The sequence below is a fragment of the Carlito syrichta genome, unplaced genomic scaffold (assembly GCF_000164805.1).
Source record: "Carlito syrichta isolate Samal-C Ts95f unplaced genomic scaffold, Tarsius_syrichta-2.0.1 Scaffold315473, whole genome shotgun sequence".
In the NCBI taxonomy this organism is placed as follows: Eukaryota; Metazoa; Chordata; class Mammalia; order Primates; family Tarsiidae; genus Carlito; species Carlito syrichta.
Window position 1 is genome coordinate 87732 of NW_007259569.1, and position 22715 is coordinate 110446.

Here is a 22715-nt window from a genome sequence, read left to right on the forward strand (position 1 = left end):
CTAAGGACAGTCTGTCTGGTAGAACAGATGTTGAGAGAGGAGCCTCACGCCTGTGGCAACAACCCTTGCACTAGGCTGGGCTGGGCCGAGCGGGCTCCTAGGCCTGCGCTGGGTCACCCCAGGGCAGACGTTTTCACCAGGTACCTTACCCAAAATGAGTGGGGTGATCCCAGATGCTTGCTCCCTAGTGGACTGAGCTGCCCTGCCCTTCAGTGAGGGGCAGGGCCACTTTGGGGATGGCTGGTGTGGAGCTACTAGACCTGGGGGCGAGGGCTCCCCAGGCTGCCAGCCTGTTGGGCCGGCTGCAAACAGCCCAGCACAGCTGTCTTCTGCAGACATCTCACCAGGCATGGGCTCTCAGAGTGGCACTTGCCAGGTGAATGTGAGCCCAGGGTGGATGGGCACATCTGGACAGAGCGCCCTCTCCCCACAGCTCGGCGCTGTGGTCTGCTGCTACTGCCACTGCTCCCAGTAGGGGAGCAAGATGCCAGAAGGAGTTCAAGGCCTGAGGGTCTACTTGCTTCAGGCCCCGGATCCCCTGGCTGCCAACATGGATGGAGCAGGAAGTGAGCCTGATGTCACCTCTCAGCCCCGGAGAAGAGATAAAATACAGCTCTGCAGTGGGCAGAGCGATGAGGGGCCTTTGCCCTCACAGTGAGGCCCAGAGGCCAGGGAAGGGGTAAGGACCCCCAGGGCAGCAGCTAGGCCTGCAGCCCTTAAGAGAGAGCCTCAATCAAGGAAGTTTTCATTTCCTCGAGACTGATGGGCTCTTGGACCCTGACTGGCCCAGCAGACACACACAACTCACCACAAGATGCAAGGACCACAAAGCTCAAACCTGGGGCCATGGTCGGGGAAAGGGGACAGGCCTGGGCAGATGCCCTACTTAATAAGGGTTTTTAAGGAGCGGGTGAATGTGCTCATAACAGTCGCCGAAGTTGGGGACCCTGGTGGGGGCCCCGTGGCTGCCCCTGTAGCTGCTGCCACCTGCTGCTGCTGCTGTTGCTGCTGCTGCTGTTGCTGCTGCTGCTGCTGCTGCTGTTGCTGCTGCTGCTGCTGCTGCTGCTGCTGCTGAAGATTCCGGGCTGTGGACTCCTCAGCTGCACGCAGCAGGAAGGTGTAGTTCCTCACCACCTCTTCTACCTTGGCTAGCAGCTCTTGGCGCTGGGCCTCAGAGCGCACGATGAACACCAGCCGCACAAAGGTCTCAATGAGGCTGCTCAGCACCTGGAAACTGCCCGTGATTGCTGCCAGCATGTGAGTTGGGCTCTTGTCCACATTGGCCACGCGGCGGCAGGAGGCCCGGAGCTCCTTGAACTTGAGAGCTAGCTCAAGCTTGTACTCAGAGATCTGAGAGACATAGGGCTTTGGGGCACGGGCCTCAGGGCTGGCCACACACTGTCGCAGGACTGTTAGCAGCTCGTTGGTGTCCAGCCGGGCAGCCAGGAAGCCATCAGGGAGGCCATAGGCATGGGCCCGCAGGGCATTGATCTTGGCCAGACTCCCCTCGAAGGTGGATACCCGAAGGTCAATCTCCTGAGTGCGGGAGGCCTCCGGGCTGCTGCTGCTGCAGGTGGCGGCATCTAGCACCTGCAGGGTCCTGCTCACCACAGGCACCACCTGCTCATCCAACTTCATGCCAGGCAGGATCTTCATGGGGATGGAGTAGGAGAGTTCGTCCTTGCCATCACTGGTGTCATCTGCCATGTCACACTTGCGGTAGTAGAAGCAGTAGCGGATGGAGCAGCACTTGCTGCTCTCACTGTCCTCGTCCAGCTCAGCAGGCTTCCGGTATACCTCCTCGGGCAGTGAAAACACGGCCATCTGTCTTGGTCTTTTGGTCTCAGGGGCAACCTGGACATAGGAGGGGTCTCCCAGGGTCGGTGACTCCAGAGACTTGCTTTTGGAGCCCAAGCCTAGGGGAAGGCCTGCCTCTCCCTCTTTGGCTTCTCTGGGTAGCATGCCCAGAGGTAGGTGTGGGTAGATGTCCGAGGTCAGTGAGGCCCTGTCACCCTGGTCCAGTTCACTGATACTGTAGCGGCGCATCAGTTTCCTGTAGTTAGGAGCTCCCAGACACTCGCCCCCCGAGGCACACGTGGTCAGGCACGAAACACCACTCTCAGGGTCCGATCGGCACTCCCGGGATTCCAGGCTGGTGGAACGGATGCGTCGGACATTGATGGGGCTGCTAAGGCTCAAGCCTGGGCTAGCCTCTGGCTGCCTCTGGGTAGGGAGGACCCTGTCCCTTTCCCTGCCCTGCAGGCTGGGCACTGGTGTCTGGGCAGCCTGTGGCCGGCCCCCCCGGCAGATGCGCTTACAGTCGCAGCTTCGCCTCTGCTCGCGGGACATGCCAGGCCCCTGCTGCACGGGGCTGCTTCGGAGCTGGCAGCTGCAGCGGCCAGGTGCTGGAGGTTGCAGGTACTCGGTGCCTGGCAACTCCCCTTGGCTTGGTGGCTTTAGAAGTTCCTCGAGGAATTCCAGTTCATACTGCTTTACCTTCTGCAGTTGGGCCTGCCGCTCATCTGTCTCCTTCTTCTGGCGGGTTGGGAAGGTGGCAGAGAATAAATTGCGCAGCCGGAAAGGACCTCGGGATGACTTGGGCTTTGCAGGGCCTTCAGATGCCGAGTGGGCTCCATTCAGGGTCGTTTCAAGCTTCCTAGAGGGCATGGTGCTCACCTGCCGGCTGGTGGCCTGAGGCCTCAGTGGGCTCTGGCCTCGAGGTTGGCAGCTGGGACTCTGGCCTCGGGACTGGCAGCTAGGGCTGTGGCCACGAGGCTGGCAGCTGGGGCTGTGGCCACGAGGCTGGCAGCTGGGGCTGTGGCCACGAGGCTGGCAGCTGGGACTGTGGCTTCGTGGTTGGCAGCTGGGACTCTGCAGAGCCATGGGATAGCCAGTTCGGGGGACCAGGCTGGTCTCCTCAGGCTTGCTGCTTTTGGGTGTGGTTTCCAGCTGCCCCTTCTCCCCCTGGCTGGAGATGATGCTCTGCTTGTGCAGAGTAGGCTTAGCCCCCTCCGGCCCCCCTTTGCCTGCCACCTCCCCTGTGGCCGGCTTGCCCACTGACTCTCGACTTGCTCGCAAAAGATAACCTTTGGGAGGGACATTTTGAACAGGCAGCCTGTCCTTTTGTGGGGAGAGGTGCAGGCTGTCAGCCCGGCTGCCTGTGGGTGCTCTGGGGCTGGAAGAGACCTCTGGGCCCAGCTGCTGCTGTGAATTTCGTGAGGTCTCTGGAGCACCAGGGCTCATTTTGAACTTCAGATTCTTATTGGCACTGCTGCTCATCATGCTAATGTCTGACCTCCCTACACTGGTCTCCAGCCTTCTCTCTCCTCTGCTAGGGGGGTTCCCCAAAACTCCACCAGGAGTGGCTAAACTCTTACTGTGAACCACTTGCTGTAGGGCGGCCGAGATGATGGCTGGGGTCACACTGCCCTTTGGGTCCAGGATAAGCTTGGGGCTCAACCTGACTTCCTTGGGCAGATTCTCCCTCAGCTCAGAGACCTGCTCTTCACTGAGGGATGGTGTGGCTGCCCTCAGTGACATCTCTAGGCCTGCCCTAGTGTGGCCAGGCCCTTTGTCCTCAGGAACTGGGGACAGCAGGCTCAGATTCTTCTGCTCACTAAGCTGTGGAGACAGTGCTGGGTGCACTGCCAGGGAGTATGTTCGCTCTCCCTGTGCCTGGCCCTCTGACTGGGGTAGCTTCCTCCTAGCGCCAGGGGGTATAGGACTCTGGCCTGTGACAACTGGCTGGAGAGATGAGTTGGGATCCGGGCGCCCGAGAGAATAAGGGGCCGTGAGAACGGCCTGGGCTGCACAGCTCTGGATCCGGAAGGGCAGGTCCTTTCGGGCAAGGAGGCTGTCCTTGTTGAGGTGCTGGGCCAGGAAGTAGGTGGTGTTCTGGTGCTGCTTCATGGCTGACATCATCTCTGACATGTCTGTGAGCTCTGAAGAGTTGGTTTCATGGCCCGAGTCCAGCGATGATTCAGGAGTGATTGTGGCCAGCACAATCAGACCTGGAGGAACAGGGATAGGGCTTGTTACAGTTACTGAGATCAAGTTCTTTTCCCACCCCACACAGTTGTCCCTTGGTATCTGTAGGAGGTTCCAGAACTCCTGAGGATTCCAAAATCCCCGGATGCCCAAGTCCTTGATATAAAATGATGTAGTATTTGCACATAACCTACGTACATCTTCCCGTGTGTTTTAAGTCATCCCTAGGTTACTTATAATCCAATGTAAATACTGTGTAAATAGTTGTTACACTGTATCGTTTAGAGAAAAATGACAAAAAAAATCTTTACATGTTCAGTACAGATGCATTTCTTTTTTTGAATTTTTGTTATCCATGGTTGAGTGTATCAGCAGATGCAAAACCCTAGGATATGGAGGGCTACTTGTATAGAGGGTGCATGAAGGCCAAGGTTAGCCAGCATAATTTCAAACTGGAGAAAAGGGAATGCAGAGCTGAGGGCAGAAGGAGTGGAGGGGAGGGGACAAAGAGGGGCAAGCTGTGACAAGGGGTATGAAAGGCTGAAATCCAAAAGAGAAACAAAAGAGGTGAAGAGAAGATCTGGGCAATTTGATGGCAAATTACCATGCAAATCACATGCAAAACAACATGCTAATCACCACTATTTTTAGATTCAACTGCAAGGAAATTTTTGTTAATTGTCCTAAAGAGGGACTGGCAAAGAGAGGTCCCTCTCTACCCCTCCTCATCTGGCCAGGCCTGTCTACAATCCTTGCAGCTGAGGCCATTTAGCTGAGCTTGTCCTCTCTCTGGCAGCCACATGGGACTCAAGCCTAGAAGCAGCTAGCATTCTCTCCAGACTCTGAGCAAAGAGAAACGTTGACCCCAGGGGCTAAACACATGGGGGCTGCCCAGCATCAAGGGTGTCCTCACACACAGAAAAGGCAGTCTCCTTCTGATCCCAGTTCCTTCACTCTCTCTGTCCACATTTTTTCCTGCCTTACATGCTTTTTCATGGTCCTTAGTCTTCCCTATTCCTTTTTTGTTGCTGTGTCATTTATCTCTTCTTATTTTTTTTTAAGGTGTATGTGTATGGAGGAACTACGTGTGACTATGGGTATATGTCTGATGTGTGTTTTTCTACAAGCTGAATGTTCCTGTGTCTGTAACAGGGAATAGCATGCATGTTGTATGGTTTTCTGACCAACTATTGTTATTTAATAACAATAGCTCCCATTTACTGAGTCCTTACTGTGTGCTAGGCAGTGCTTAAGTGCTTTGCATGAATGAGCTCATTTAATCCTTGCAACAACCCTATGTGATATAACTATTGTTATCAAACCCAATGAAAATGACAAAAGCGAGGTCCAGAAAGAGGACATGCCTTGCCAAAAGTCACACAGACTGTGAGTAAAGAAACCAGGACTTAGGTACTTTTGTTTCAGAGCCCATGCTCTTAGGCAAGATAAAGACCTCAGCCCTGAGCAGTGATGGCTCATGGATGCCCTGATTCCAGGTCACTAGGTGGTGAGTTGGTCATTTTGTTTTTCTTCCAATCATGTGCATGCTGGATGGTCTTTGCCTGTCTTCTATATCTCTCACAATTTTTCTCTGATCCTCCATCCTGGCCTGGATCCGTAGCTGTCATGGCCCGAATCCCTGGGATCCATCTGCAACACATTTCCAAAGAGATGCAATGGAGAGAGCCAGAGCTCTAATTAGAGCTGAGCCGCTGATCCCTGCTGCAACATCGTTGCTCCCCTGACTTTATCTGAACCACCTCTGGCCCATCCACTACCCTGACTGTAACTGTGACTTTGACATCTGCTTAGGAAGACACAATGCTACCTGCTGGCTGTTCCTGGCTAGGAGAAGGAGAGGCAAGAGGGAAGAGGAATGGGTTGTTACCTGCAGTCTGTGGGGGTGGGGGATGTGGTCCATCTTCTGATGCAGCCAGGGCTTCTAGAGCCTGCAGAGTGGACACCAGGGCATCATCTAGCTCCTGGGCATGATCTCGAACTGTCCGGGTCTGCACACTGTCAATCAATGTTACTGGAATCTCATCATACAAGAGCCCATGCAGGTGGCGCCCTTGCTCCTGGCTCTGGACAGCCCGGCGCTTGGGGTCATCTTCATCAGAGCTGTTGTCTCGGAAACCAGGGGGTGGGGCAGCGATGGCAGGCAACAAAGAAGTTGTCTCATCTTTCTCCTCCTCTTCTTCCTCACTCCCAGGTGGTGGAAGGGACATCAGATCTACCATATTGTCACGAGAGGAGCCAGGTCGCCCACCTTTGCGAGGGCCCAGCTGCTCCTGGAGTTTGGCTTTGCAAGAGTCACAGTAGAAATTCAGGGCTTCAGCCCCAAGGGAATTGTCCAAGGTGTAGGACCGGGCCCTGCTGGCACAAGGCTCGTGATCTAGGCTGGCTGCATCTAAGTCATCAGGGACCACATCGTAACCTTGGCCAGAGCTTTTGGATGTGGGATCAGACTTGGTCCGGGGCCTGGTCTCTTCAAAGAAGATTAGGTTCTCGTTGACATCTGTCCGGCTTTCCTGCTCCTTCCTTTGTTCCCGCATATGGAGGTAGCAGAAGCTGACAAGCTCAGAGTTGGCAGGCGGGGGCGTGCAACGGCTCGACTTCCTGGGGCTGGTGCCCATGCTGCCCACATAACTACTCTCCTTTTTCCCCAGGTGGCCCCCAGTGACAGGGCGGTGGGCGCTGTGCATGTAATCTAAACCCAGAAAGAGAATCAACAGATGAGCCCTGGTGCTGAAGATTGTGGCTGATCTCCTTGGGTGTTTTTGGCTCATGCCCCTGTGGCACAACTGGGTGGCAGGTACCAAGAGAAAGCATTATCTGGCTACCAGAGATGGGGAAGGGGAGTTGATGGGCCATATCACTGTTGATCCTGAAAGTAGAGTGAGTAAAATCCAATGGCCTAAGCTGCTAATAGCCCCATAACCCCTGAAATGGGAAAAGGCGTGGGATGTGTGTGTATGTGAATGCTTTGGTATCTGGGCACAGATGGAGTCTTACATGGACACCTCTGGTCTGAGAGTCAGCTGTAAAATACTTAAAGAGGTGAGTTTTGTTTTATGTACCCTTTGGAATTGTTCCTGCTCCCACCCCTTTTCAAAGCCTTTCCAACCACCAGTGCTCTGTTTTTCTTGTGTTACCTTGAATATCTTCTAAAAGAAAGAAATAAATCTGACAAGTTACTAATGCTTCAGTGGGAAAATGTTGAACGTGGTACATATAATGCCCAAGAGTTTGCATTTCAAAGAGGACAGTTGATGGAGGGATCCTAAAAGAACAACCCTCTACGAGCAGAATTCTGGGCATCTGAATGTGCAAAGTATATGGGAGATATGCCGGGATGTTTATGTGTGAGGAGAGTAGGGTAAGCACTCTTATAAAATTTTCAAATCTTATTACTTTTCTTTATTAATGTAGGGCCAGCATTGCTTGCTACACAAACATGTGGTGAATGCTCTCATGATGGTAGGTATGTGCGTCTGAGAATCATCCACAGCAAATGATTTATCTCTGAACAACTTCTCTCTCTCACTCTGTTTTAGGTGCCCCTCCCCATGTTATCTGTGAAATATATTTAGTCAATGCCAATTCATTCTGCTACCAGCAGGTAGACAGACAGATGACAAAGAATAATAGAAATCAACTATATCTAACAGAAATCTATAGAGCACACTACTTAATAGCAGCAGAATATACATTCTTCTTATGTGCACATGGAACATTGTCCCAGAAAGATCAGATGACAGGCCATAAAATGAATCTCAATATATTTGAAAGGAATAAAATGATATAATATATGTTTTCTGAGCACAATGAAATTGAATTAGAAATCAATAACAAGGAAATTTGGGATATTCACAAATAGAAATTAAAACACTCTTAAATAACCAATGGTTCAAAGAAGAAATCACAAGAGAAATTAGAACATACTTGTAGATTAATGAAAATGAAAATACAAGCCGGGTGTGGTAGCTCACGCTATAATTCCAGCACTTTGGGAGGCCGAGGCGAGTGGATTGCCTGAGCCCATGGGTTCGAGACCAACCTGGGCAACTTGGCCAGACCTCGTCTCTACAATAGAATAAAAAATTAGCCAGGCGTGCGAGCGTGCACCTGTAGTTCCGGCTACTTGGAAGACTGAGGTGGAAGGTCGATGCTGGGGTGGCCGTGAGTGTGCCACTGCACTCCAGCCTGAGCAACAGAGTGAGACTCCAACTCAAAAAAAAATATGAATAGGCAATAACAGGAAAAGAAATTGAGCTAGTAATTAAAAATCCTCCCTAGCCCTCCAAAAAGTCCAGGCCCGCATGGCTTTACTAGTACATTCTACCAAATGTTCAAAGAAGCATTTATACCAATCCTTCACAAACTCTTCCAAGAAACAGAAGAGGAGGGAACATTTCTCAACACATTCTATGAGGGCAGTATTACCTTGATACCAAAACCAGACAAAGATATCACAAGAAAACTACAGACCAATCTCTCTTATGAATACAGACGCAAAATTCCTCAACAAAATATTAGCAAACTAAATCCAGCAAAATATAAAAAGAATTATACAACATGATCAAGTGGAATTCATTGCAGTAATGCAAAGTAGGACTAACATCTAAAACTCAATTAATGTAATATATCACGTTAATAGACCAGAGAACAAAAACTCCATGATCATCTCAATAGATGCAGAAAACCATTTCATAAAATCCAACACTCATTCATGATAAATCATTCAATAGACTGGGCACGGTGGCTCACACCTGTAATCCCAGTACTTTGGGAGGCCGAGGCAAGAGGATTACTTGAGCCCAGTTGTTTAAGACCAGCCTGGGCAACATAGCGAGATCTGGGCTCTACAAAAAACAAACAAACAAACAAAAAAAACTGGGGGCATGGTGGCACGTGCCTGTAGCCCCAGCTACTCAGGAGGCTGAGGTGAAAGAATCGCCTGAGCCCAGGAGATTGAGGCTGTGGTGAGCTGTAATTGTACCAATGCACTCCAGACTGGGCAACAGAGTGAGCCCCTGACTAAAAAAACAAAGATAAAAACAAAACCCTCAAAAATTCAACAAACTAGAAATAAAAGGGGACTCTCTCAATATGATAAAGATGATCTATTAAAAACTCACAGCTGGCCGGGCTCAGTGGCTCAGCCTGTAATCCCAGCACTCTGGGAGGCCAAGGTAAGAGGATTGCCTGAGTCCGGGGGTTCGAGAGCAGCCCGGGCAACTTGGTGAGACCTTGTCTCTACAATAAATCACAGAAACTAGCTGGGTGTGGTGGCGTGCATCTGCAGTTCCAGCTACTTGGAAGGCTTAGGTGGAAGGATTGCCTAAGTCTAGCAGGTCGAGGCTGCAGTGGCCATGAGCATGCCACTGCACTCCAGCCTGGGCAAAAAGAGTGAGACTCCAACTCAAACAAACAAACAGAAACTCACAGCTAGCATCATACTTGATTTAGATGAAGACTGAAAGCTCTCCCCATAAGTTCAGGAAAAATTCAGAATGTCTGTTCTCACTACTTCTATTCAACACTGTACTGGAAGTCCTAACCAGAGCAATTAGAAAATAAAGTGAAATATAAGGCAACCAGATTGTGAAAGGGAAAAGTAAAATTATCTCCTGCCAGAAGGATACAAGCTCAATATTTTAAAAAATCGATTGTATTTTTACACTAGCAATTAACAATCTAAAAAGAAAATTAGCAAACAATTCTATTTGCAATACCATACAAAGAATAAAATACTTAGACATAAATTTAACAAAAGAAGAGCAAGACTTATACATTGAAAACTATTAGGCTGGGCATGGTGGCTCAAGCCTATAATCCCAGCACTTTGGAAGGCCGAGGTGAGAGGAATGTCTGAGCTCATAGGTTTGAGACCAGCCTGGGCAACCTGGCAAGACCTCAACTCTACAATAAACAAAAAAATTAGCCAGGTGTGGTGGTGCATGCCTGTAGTTCCAGCTACTTGGAAAGCTGAGGTGGAAGGATCGCCTGAGCCCAGGAAGTCGAGGCTGCTTTGACCATGAGCATGCCATTGCACTTAAGCCTGGGTGACAGAGTGAGACTCCAATTAAAAAAAACAAGAAAACTATAAAGTATTTGTAAAAGAAATTAAAGAAGATTTAAACAAATGGAAAGACACTCTATATTCATAGATTAGAAGACAATATTGTTAAGATGACAATACTTCCCAAATTGATCTACAGATTCAATGCAGTCCTTATCAAAATTCCAGCTGATTTTGTAGAAATTGACAACTAAAAAATTCATATGGAATTGCAAGGGACCCAAAATAACCAAAGCAACCTTGAAAAAGAAGAACAAAGTAGGAGGACTCACACTTCCTGATTTCAAAGTTTACTGCAAATCAGTAGTAATCAAAACAATGTAGTACTGGCATAAGCATAGACAGATAAATCAAGGCAACAGAATTGAGAGTCCAGAAATAAACCCTCATAGTTATGGTCAAATAGCCCAATTTAAAAATGGACAAATTATTTCAATAGTTATTTCACCAAGGAAGATACACAAATGGCTAATAAGCACATGAAAAGATACTCAACATCATTAGCCATCAGGGAAATGCAAATCAAAACCACAGCAAGATAACACTTCATACCCACTACAATGGATGTAAATAAAAATTTGTATAACAACAAGTGTTGGTGAAGATATGGTGAAACTGTAATGCTCCAACGTTGCTTATGGCAGTGTAAAACAGTGCAGTCACTTTGGAAAACAGTTGGGTGGTTCCTCTAAAAGTAAAATATAGAGTTATCATTTTACTAGCAATTCCACTCTTAAGTATATACTAAAAAGAAGGAAAACATATGTCCCCACAAAAACTTGTACATAAATGTTTATAACAACATTATTCATAATAGTCAAAGTGGAAACAACCCAAATGTCCATCAGTTGATGAATGGATAAAGAAAAGTGGTGCATCCACACAATGGAATATTATTCATCAATAAAAAGGAATGCAGTACTGAGACATGCTACAATATGAAAGAACATTGAACACATTATGCTAGGTGAAAGAAAAAGCAAGCCACACTAGACCATATATTGTATGATTTCATGCATATGAAATGTCTAGAATAAGCAAAGCTGTAGAGATGGAAAGTAGATCAGTGGTTGCTTAGGGCTGGGTGGTAATTTGATGGGAAATGGAGAGTGATTGCTAATGGGTACAGAGTTTGTTCTGGAAGCAAAAATGTTCTAAAATTAGATTGTGGTGGTGGTTGTACAACCCTGTGACTATACTAAATACCAGGGGTTCCAAAAATGTATACACATTTTAAGAGTTATTATCTATGTGTTACTTTTCGAAGTTGAATTGAATTACGGTAACAATGTGTAGTATGACGTTTGCTCAACCATGCTTCCGCCATTTTCTTTGTCCTGTCTGTTGCATGGTGACGATAGCACTCATTTGATTAACACTATCTTTTGAGCGAACATCATTTATGTGGTTTACTCACACAATCCTGTCAAATCTCTCATGAGGTAGGTAGTAGTATTTATTAACTTCATTTTACAGATGAAGAAACTGGGACTTAGTTCTTGGCATTTAGTCATAATCATACAGGTAAGCTATGGCAAAACAGGAATTGGAACCTATCTTTCTGAATTCAGATCCCAAGCTCTTGCAGTTTTCCATGGACCATGTTACCCCTTTAAACATAGATCCAGCATAAGTATATTAAGTGGGTTCAGTTAAGGCCCTATAGGGCTTTACTGTATCTAGAGAACTCTGGATCGATTGAATGACCCTCCACCCAGAACTCTGAGACTTAGAAAATAAGTGCTCCATGGGAGCACCAAGCCAGGAGTATGAACTATTAGTTCATGATGTCTCTCTACTCCAAGGCATCATCCACAGGTCCTGAGGATGCACCAGGTGCTCACTACCCATACAACAGCTGAGCAATCAGGGTAGGCAGCCTGGCAATATGCTGCCATCAGAGGTGGCTCCCGGGGCATGGCCAATAAGCAGGTGATAATGCCTCTCAGGCAAGGGCTGGAGTTCTAAGAATGACTTCTCTCCCTGCAAGATGTAAATGTCTCCCAGCACTAAACTGTCAAGTCCAGGTGATCCCCAGCCCAACACTTGGTACTGTGACTTCCAGATCAGAGGAGAAAATGTGCCTGGAGAAGCCCAAGTCTCCTCCTGACACAAGGTTAGAAATGCCAGGTGCAGCTGGCTGATGACCGGGACAGTGTGCCTCCTAGATTGCAAATATGTTGTAAATTGCTCATCAACTTTTCCCAAAGGAGTTGCCCAAGTCTATCCCTCTGTACTCAGCCACTCTGAAGATAGACTTTAGAAAAGAAATGTTTTCAAAGAACAGGATAATGATCGGATTGGAGCTATGATTGAAAATATATGATATGCACACAAACATATATTCAGCATGACATTGACTCAACCAGCATTCTAGTACTTGGCCCTCGTGTATTATATAGTCTAATGATCACCGGTCATAACGACAACCTAGAGGACTTTTGAGAACCTCAAACTCTTTCTGAATCATCACAAAAAGTCAATTATATTCAGTCTAACTTTAGTACTCTGTGTATGTTGCTGGATTTCAACTACATGAAAATCAGTAAGGCATTCATAGGATAAATAGTAGCCATTAACCAGAATACTCAATTCACCAGACCAAACTGTTTTCTAAACATGGTAGAGAATGTGAAGTGAGATTTTCCAACTGAGGCCTCAACTGGGGCCCCTAAAGCCTTATTTTCCTAAATCCCCCAGGAAACGGGGGGTCATGGCTACAGAGAAATGGTAGCTTCCTTTGGATTTTCCACCACCTCAGTAAAGATGCAAAATTGGCATCTGTCTGGGTTTTTCTCTGAGCTCAGAGTTTTTCTGGGTCCTCAAACCCAGGTGCTGCTCTGTTTTATCTGTTGAATTTCCCATATTATCAATAATAGGTACTTACTTGTATTATTATACCTTTAATCATCGTCTGTATTTCCCCTACTAGATACAAGCTATGTGAGGGCAAGAGCCATAAGGGCAACGTCTGTTATTCACAGCTGCATCTCCTGTGCATGGCACATGGTGAGTGCTTGAGAAAGTATTTGTTGAGTGAATACGTGAAGCACCTACTTCAGTGAAGTTACCGATAAAGCCCAAGAGGGAATCTCTTCCCTACCATGTCCCCATTCTCCCTTTTTTCTAGGACTTGAAAGAAAATGATGCTTTCCCTTTCCCAGTTGCTAGTTTAACAGTATCCTTTAGGCCTGGTAGGCTGAGCCATGTGTTAGACTAGATGGCAGCCAGCAGCAGTTGTCGGTGTTGATAAGAATACAGAGCTGGCCAGACCTCTTCCTCCTTTTCCATAGAGACCAGACTCTGAGTGGGCTGGAGCTTTGGACCCTGGGGGAAAAAAGCCCACGTTAGGCTGGGAGGATCCTGTTCCTTGTAGACTTTTGTTAAGGAACAACAGTCACCGCTGGGGCTTCTGTTCTGGGATGAAAGTGAGGGATGATGGAGAAAACTGATCTCAACTTTGGATCACGGTCCTAAAGGTCTACAAGACCAGGCAGGAACTGATATTGCCTTCACTGCAACCTGAGCTGAGGCCTTCTTGGTGGTGACTTCCCCTTCCTAGGGGCCATAAGACAAGATATGGCTATGTAACATTCCAGAGTCTATAATACTGAGTGATCTTTCACAGAAACAAAGAACTGAGTACCACATGTTCTCACTCATAAGTGGACCTTGAACAACTATCGTAATACTATAAGAAAAGGATTGACTGTAGCGGGAAACTACAGGAGGTGGAGTGGTGGGGAAGTGGAATTAACAGTAGTGGAAATCTGCCTGTGGGAGTGGGGGCACACCTCATCAACAAGGGTACCCGCACATGAATATTTGTATACCTAACCCTGAATTGTACCCCACAATTTTAAAATAAAAAAATTTAAAAGTTAAAAAAAAAGAAAAAGCAAAAAAAAAGATAAGATATGCACGCCAGTCCTGCAACTTTGCTAAGGCAGTGGCAGCTTAGTGAACTCAGGCAGACCCGTGAAGCTCACCCCACCCTACCCCATCCACCACAAGCATATAACAGTCCAAAAAGCCAAGAAACTGGGCCCAAGCATCAAACTAAGCCTCTAGGGAAGGGATGCCAAGCTCAAGTTTTCGTGCTTCTGACCAGAAGAGACGGGATAGGAAGAGCAAAGCCTTTCTCCATGTTTCTGCTACTGAGCTGACTGTTTCCACCCCAAGGGGAAGCAGGGACATCACAAACAGCAGGGACATCATAGTGCTTCATCTGGCTTCTGCATGGACATATAGGCCCTGTGCTAGAGGCAGCCTGAGCCCCTGTCACTCTACAGGCCCAAGGGGGATTTCAGGAATCAAGGAGATCAGGTTCCAAAGCCATGCCTAGCCCATAGAGAATCCAATGAAACAGATTTGCCTTCAAAAAAGCAATAAGGAAGTGACATGGAATGTGCTCAGTGCTTCACAGGAAGCTTGTGTCCTCACTTAATGCCATTAGCCTCAGAGCAGAGGGAATATTTGGGACCAGCATTGGCTAGGATGCTCATCGGATAACAGTAATACTTTGTTAGGCAGGATAGGACTACAGAGCCACCCTCAGTGCCTTCTGAAAGTGGATGCCCTCAAACAACTCTCACTGTCACATTTGTTCCTTGGCTGGGCTCTAAGTTCTTCCTTTTGCTTCCCTTTTCCCTTTCTCACCCTCTACCCAGCTCAGTAAAAGATATAGTTCACCTGGATGTAGTTAGAAAGAGGAGAACCAGAGATGACAGTGATAATGCAAATGTTGGCTTTTCCATCATTTGGTCATCTGTAGGTTTGCTAGTATGGCTGCCTTTTCAGAACTATTGACCTGGAGAAATGCAGCAACTCGCCCCCTGCCTTCCTTCCTTTGTTTTTCTATATGGAGCCTCCTTTATATGCCTTGGGGGCCCTTATCCTTTCCCAAATCTGTGTTTGGTGGATTGCCATTTAACTCCTGTGGACAATGTCATGAGAGGATGTGTGTGGGTTTCCACAGCCCTCTGGGTGCTGAATCGCCCATCAGGACTGTGTTTCTACTCTCAAATACTTTGATCTAGATTAAATGTGATTACTCGGAAAACCAAGACACCCTTGATGAGAGAAGAAATGGCCAAGTAGCAAGGACAAGTGGGTCAAGCCTATTCAGCATGTGAGGAGGGGAACTATTGGGTGTTAGTCTCAGCTTCACTTATAATGCTTGGGTGCTGGGATGGGGAAGCACTTACTGCCTATACGTGAGCATTAGGTTTAACATGTGGTTTAGTTCTTTTTGAGTTACCTCCTTCTCCTTCTCCTCCTCCTGCTGTGATTCTGGGTGACAGTGCCTGCACTGGGCTGGTTTCTCTTTTTTTTCTTTTCTTTTTCCCCCAAGGTCCTTGTTGCACCATGACCAGGACAGCTCTGAGAAGTGGCTGCACTGAGTCGCCTAACTGGGATGCCTTGTGTTTGGGGGCTGTACTTGAATTTGTTCTTTGTGATCACCCCTCCTATCTCTAAGTCTTCTTTTGGGCCAGCACAGTCTTTCCCCACCCTAGTTTTCCATGGTCTCTTATTTTAGGCAGCTCTGTCAATCCCTGCTATGATGAACAAAAAAGGAGTTTTTCTCTTCATTTTCAACCCCACTTCAGCTGAGCCAGAACACTCGTGAATCTCTTCTAGTTTTCTGTACCTCTAAAGCTTTGTCTTATATCCAATGCGACTCTTTAATTGGCTTTATTATCACTTGTTTACTATTTTTATCATACGTTCATTCACTGACTCAATCACAATGTGTTGTCATAGGCATCCTTTGTGAAACAGGTGCATGTGAAGGCCACCTGGGAAGGTCACAGGTGCATGTCTTTCCCACTGGGAAGTGTCAGGTAGGATGCAGTGGTACAGCGCTGGCTACTAGTAAGCCAGGCACTGTTGGCATGGGGTGAGCAGAGAACCTCCTCCCTCCGTGTCTCCAGGGTCCAAAGGGCCTCCAGCACACCAAAGACCGAGGCTGAGCCCTACCTGCCTTGATCATTGGAGGTGGAAGTGGCTGGCTTGCAGGCCTGGAGAAGACCATCTTCCTGGAATCCAGCAGGAGGCGGCAGTATCCCGCAATCAAGCAGGCAAAGTTGGTGGCTTCAGGCCACTCCATCAACAACACCAGAGGCTGCAGGAGAGATGAGAAGAAACATGATGACACAGGAAGGAAGGAGGCAGGTGCACTTCCAAGAGGATGGTAGCTAAGAAAAGATGACTTGCATAGTTATGGGAATCCTACTTTCTGAACCAAATATTGAGGTACATGGCTTGACAAATAGTTTCTTCTGATTTCGGAATTTATTTGTGGCAAACTATTACCCAGGTATCGAAATTAAATCAAGGTTTAATTACACATTTACTGAAAAAGACTGAAATTATATAACCTGTGTTTGTTGGGTCTTGGCAGATGAGCAGGCCAGCTGGGAGAGATGGGGTAAAGCTGGGAGTCTAGACTAGACTTCAGAATGACCTGCAACACCCTTGCCTCTGAGCCCCTTGGGTGCATAATTTATCTCTTGCTCATCTTCATATGTCCCCCTACAACATCCAGAACAGTTCCCTGGGCATAGAGGACACACTATGAAGTCAGGTCCTAACTGGTGCCTTTTGGGTCAGTCTTTCTGGCCTGCAGTCCCGCTCAAGACTTCATACTCTAACCCCTTTCCTTTATTTACCAGTATCCTCAAAATGTTAATTGGTGCTTCTTAAGATAGTTCCTTAGCCAAATATGTTTGTGCCACCGGGTTAAATAAAGCTATGCAGATAGTGTTACTATGGAAATATATATATTTTTTAATAGTAGAAGTCTCACTCTGTCTCCCAGGCTGGAGTGCAGTAGCATGCTCCCAGCCGCCACAGCCTTGACCTGCTGGGCTCACGCGATCCTTCCACCTCAGCCTTCTAAGTAGCTGGAAGTACAGGCATGTGCCACCACCCTTGGATATTTATTTATTTATTTATTGTAGAGACAAGGTCTCACCAAGTTGCCCAGGCTGGTCTCGAACTCCTGGGCTCAGGCAATCCTCTCACCTCCACCTCCCAAAGTGCTGGGATTACAGGTGTGAGCCACTGTGCCCAGTCTACTATGGGAATTCCTAAGACTCTTTAATATATTAATGTGCACTGGGAAACTTCAAAAGAAAGGCTTTAGTATTCTAAGTTTTTCATATTTATTTGACCACAAAGATCTATTTTATAGATCATTTCATGGTAACAGGTTGTTGCTGTTGCTTTTAACCCACTTTGGGAAATACTAGCATACTCTGTTGACTTCTGTTCTTAACCCTAAGTCAGTCAGATAAGTCCTAGGGTTAACTGGTTAGCTGCTTCAGAGACCAGGCAGCGCTATACCAAAAAAATCATCACCTTTTCAAGAAAACTTCCGAATATCTGTACCATAATTTTTTAAATGTGGCTTGATTAAATCTGACTCAGGCTGAAATCAGTTATGGAGGTATTCTTCTTGGAATAGGGCAGTGGTCTCCAGCTAAATAATGCCGAAGACTGGCTAAAGAGGGAGCCACGGGGCTGTGGGTTTCCCAGATCAGGCATTAAGAGCTAAAAGAATTATGCAGAAGGAATGAGACCCTTCTCTGACCAGTGAGGAGGCCACTGCAACAGTCCAGGAGATAGGTGACTAGGGTTTCCACAGGGTAGTGTCCATTTCAGTCAAAGGGAAGGGACATCATGGAGAGTTAATAGAATTTGGTCACCAATCAGATTAGCCTTCTTTGGCTGTATCATAATCACCTTGGTAACAATTCTGAATCCAAACCAGCTCAGCTGTGAGGTAAAGTTGCATCAGTTTTCTTTGCTATCTCTCAGGATCCCAATACATGGCTTGAGTTGAATATTTTATAGTTCACATAGACTAAGTGTCGACACACATTTTCTACACAGGGCTAGAGAGAAAATATTTTAGAATTTGTGGGTCACACAGCTTCTGTTGCAACTAACTCTGCCATTGTACGTAGTAGAGTGAAAACAGCCACAGATAATCCATAAACAAATGGGCATGACTGTATTTTAATAAACTTTATTTAGCCGGGCTCGGTGGCTCAGCCTGTAATCCCGCGCCTTTGGGAGGCTGAGGTGAGTGGATTGCCTGAGCCCGCAGGTTCGAGACCCGCCTGGGCAGTGAGACCTCATCTCTACAATAAATCAAAAAATCAGCCGGGCGTGGTAGCGCGCGCCTGTAATTCCGGCTACTCGGAAGGCTGAGGCGGGAGGATCGCCGGAGCCCAGCAGGTCGAGGCTGCGGTGGCCGGGAGCGGCCACTGCACTCCAGTCTGGGCGACCGAGTGAGACTCTGACGCAAAAAAAAAATAAATAAATAAACTTTATTTACAGAAATAGGCAGTGGGTCAGATTTGGCTCTTGGGCCATAGTTGACTCCTGTTTTAGTAAAGAACTATCTTTCCGGCTAGATGCAATTGTATTCATTCATTGCACCATCTCAACTTGTTACATTTGCCGACAGTGATTGCGCCCTTCTTTGGAAATTCTTCCCTTGGCTTCTGTTTTTGTGGGGTGACACTGTGTTCTGGTTTTTTCATCTCTGACCACTTTCATGTCTCTCTTTGGCGGCTCTTCTTGCAACCTCCCTACCCGATCTATGATCCAGGCCTACAACTCTACAACTCTCAATTCTTTTCCATCAGGGTGTCAGCTTTCGCCTCTACGCTGGGGATTCCAAAATCAACATCTCCAGTCTACTTTCCCCTTGAATTCTTCTTGTATCTCAGAATTCATACAGTGCTATGTCCATACCACACAAACTTATGCTGGATCAAATACTATCTTTAATTGTTTAATAGTTATTGTATATCCAATTACAATGCATTCCACAGTAAGGCAATGTGAACTCTGCCCCCAAATCAGTGCTGCTCCAGTGGAGTTCATGCAATACCACTGGGAGGAAAAAGCAACAGTCTGTACCCGAGGAACAATGGCTCTTTTCTCCAGGGAGAAAGGAGCTAGGGATGAGGCATTACTTTGGGGATCATTATTAGGAAGGGGGAGAGGGGATGTTTGTACCTCCAGTTAATGAATGCTTCTCAGTCACAACAGAATGGTCAACCTTGCATACAACAAAATAATGACAAAGAGATGGAAAGGAGATGGACTTGGGGAGCAGGGAGAGAGTCAGATATCCCTTCCTGCCACACCCCCTGCCACCAATGACAGAAGAGTACATAGAAGTTTGGGTGTGGATGGCTGCTACCACCATTACTATAAGGGCCCAAGACTCAGTAGGCTTGCCTTGAGAGCACTCATAGATATCACAGCCACCCTGCTACCACTGCTTTATTTCAGGGCCTTTTCATTTTCCTCCCAGACCAAAACTTCTCAAGATATGTGAATAGATGACAAGTATGCTGAGACATTGAGCCTCTCAGCTTCTGTGTCTGTTGCCTCTGGTCACAAACTGCCTTATCTCTATATGTATTAGGCCTCATATGACATTTTCTCATAATATAGAAAAGGTTGGGACACACTAACCTAAGGACCTCCAGTTAACCTCCTGATTGGCCTCTTTGCCTCTAGTCCCTTCCCACTTAGCTCCACTTCACTTCCATATTGTTGCCTGAGGGATCTTTCAAAAGCCCAAGTCTCACTGTCATTCAAAATCTTCAATAGCTCATCACCTACAGGATTAAATCCAACTGCCTTCAATGGCATACAAAACCCATCAGAGCTCAACTTCCATCTCCAACCCTATCTCCCATTAACTCTGCCCATGTTCTCCTATCATTGTCCCTCACTTTAAGCTGCAGCAATGACACATCATTCTCAGCTCACCATGTTCTGTCACACTCTCATACCTTACCCTATGCTGTTCTCTGGTTTAAATGCTCCTGTGTCTTATGTTTGTTTGTTTTTTGGTTTTTTTTTTTTTTGAGAGACAGGTCTTGCTTTGTCTCCCAGGCTGGAGTGCAGTGGCATGATTATAGCTCACTGCAGTCTTGAACTTCTGGACTCAAGTGATTCTCCTGTCATGGCCTTCCGAAGTGTTGGGATTACAGGTGAGAGTCACTGCACTCAGTCCTGTGCCCTGCTTTGCCCAACCAGCAAGCTGCTGCAAACTGGCTAGACGCTGCCTGGAGAGCATGACTGATTGAGATATGCATCCATTCATTCCAGAACAGGCTCAACCCAGTTCCTGCCCTCATGGAGTTTACAGTCTAGCAAGAAATAAGACATGGACCAAATAACCACACAAATGAATATGACTGCAAGGTATGATAAGCATTTTGAAAGAAAAGGATAGACAGCCACCAGAACACAGAATGTCCTGGAGTGCTGTGTGGATATGAACACATGTGCATGTGACTAGTTTGGTTTCAGAAGCTGGAGAAAACCGTGAGGAAGCAGCATTGCCTGACAATTAGAGTGAGGGGTCATTTGACTAGAGTACAGGCTGAGTGGTTGGCTGAGTGATGGACAGACTTATGGACTGGCTGGCTGCAGGGCAGTCTGACTCATTAATGCCCTGGATGACAGTCTGGCTGCAGGACAGACAGAATGCCTAACAGCCTCATGTTCTGACTGCTTAGCTACCTGGCTACCTGGTTGGCTGGCTAATGGACAGAATTACTGACTGGAGACTGGAAGACTAATAATTGGCTGATAGACTTAACCGTCTGACTTCACATCAGTTTCCCCTCTCACCACCAATACAGTCCAATGTTGGCATCCCCAGACAGCCAACTGGGTCCCAGCATGGGCCAAATGCAGCTTGTGAAAGGAACACAGGCCAGGCATAGTGGCTCACACCTGAAATCCCAGCATGTCTGGAGGCTGAGGCAGGAGGATTGCTTGAGTACAGGAGTTTGAGACCAGCCTGGGCAACATAGTGAGACCTCATCTCTACAAAAAAATAAAAATAAAAATTAGCCTGGCATGGTAGTACATGCCTACAGTCCCAGCTACTTGGGAGGCTGAGGCAGAAGGACTGCCTGAGCTCACGAAGTCAAGGCTGTGATGAGCCGTGATCATGCTACTGCACTCCAGCTTGGGCAACAGAGTGAGACTCAGATTCAAAAAATAAAAAAAGAGAGAACACAGATTAACTATTTGCCAACAGAGGCAGAAATCAAATCAAACATAGGCAAACAAAGAGTTTGGATAGGTTTCTTAGAAACTTCCAAAACAACATTTTATTTTAAATAGGATTTTAATGATCATGACATCTAATGTAATGCTTGTCCCACAGAAAGCACTAGAGCAATAAAACTCAAACATGAGAATAGGAGACATACTGGGCCACAAGAGATCCTGTGGGACATTCCTTTGATGGTTTCTTTTTCCCCGCTCATGTGCTTCTGTTGTAATGGGGTATGGTAATGATTCAGTGGTGTCTTAGTCCCAGGCTGCCATCTCTTGAAGAAAGATATTTGAACACTATCTCGTGTTTGCTCCACTAAGAGCAAGCAAGCTGAGTGAAAACTATAATTAAATACGTCCAGGCCATCTTCAAATGAAAAATGAAGAAAGGAAAACAAAGTTTGAGGAATGAGCCAGCCAGGAGAAGGTACAGTAGGGATTAATTTGACATGCTCCATCTGCATCTTCTTTCCAGTGTGCCCTGGGAGCTCTCAGGCACCAAGCACTTTAGGATGCCAACTTGAGAGGGGATTGGCCCTGGGGTAGCCTTGGGTCACTGTAGCACCCATGCCAACAGGAAAAGGATGGTATCCAGGGTCCTGGAGGGGCAAGGAGTACAAGACGATAGTTTTAAGGGGAGGGTACATTTGGGTTCTTGCCTCCACAGCATTGAGAAAGGTTAATTGGACACAGCCAGCCAATTTTGGGGCAATGCAGAATATTTCTTGTGGCTCTTAGGCCAGATACAAATTAGAATAGCCTGGGAAGTGGTAAAGACTTATATGCCCCTGGGCCCTACTCCCCAAAATTCTAACTTAAATGGTCTAGGAGGAAGAGTCTGGGCATCCAGTGGTTTTAAATTTTTCACACATGATTCTAATGTACAGTCAGGGCTTAGAACTACTTTAAATAAATAATCTGAATTTCACCAGATCCTTCAAGAATATTCCCAGACCTGAGTGGCCTATCTAGGGGGGAGGGGCCAAGTCTGGTTTCTAACTTTCTTGTCCCCTGTTAAGAATGTTCAGACAGCCTTTCTTCAGTGGTCCCTATGCAGTGGTGTGTCGGTATACATTTCACAACCAGTTCTTTCAAGTGCTAATTTGTAGCACTGGCCAATTTCCCTGGTGTACGTACTCCCACTATGGCTGCATTCACCCTATCAGCGCTATGGCACTGAACCCAGAGTTGGGAGAGATGTGCCCAACTGGCTCTGACGTGCTGTGTAAGCCAGCTCTAGCACAATCCTGACTCTGCGGGCAGACTACTACTGAGCCCAGGGAAGCCATTCTCTAGTAAGAAGTTTCCCAAACACTGCTCCTTCCCAGAGGTACCTCTCAGTAACCACGAATATTGCTGACATAAAGCACCTCCAGGAAGCTTTGCTTAAACCCCCTGCCAGAAGTTTGTCCTCCTCTGTGCTCCCCTAATGCTCTCTTGGTTCTCTTGGTACTTTTCCTATGGTCATCTCCTTGGGTCTACCACGTATCTGTGCATTGCTTCTCTCTCTCTCTTTCTCTCTCTCTCTCTCCCTCTCCCT

The 22715-nt window shown here is 47.1% G+C and overlaps 1 protein-coding gene across 1 annotated transcript in view; it reads right to left on the reverse strand.

Moving 5' to 3' along the window:
• Window positions 1–810: 810 nt before the first annotated feature.
• FRMPD3 (FERM and PDZ domain containing 3) overlaps window positions 811–22715 on the reverse strand; it is a gene marked incomplete at its 5' end in the record, with an annotated part of 64689 nt that continues 42784 nt past the window's right edge. Inside the window, 4 exons of the mRNA XM_021706350.1 lie at window positions 811–2741; window positions 2796–4010; window positions 5876–6697; window positions 16052–16196. Of these exons, the coding sequence (XP_021562025.1) occupies window positions 883–2741; window positions 2796–4010; window positions 5876–6697; window positions 16052–16196 (4041 nt within the window). The remainder of the gene's footprint in view (window positions 2742–2795; window positions 4011–5875; window positions 6698–16051; window positions 16197–22715) is intronic.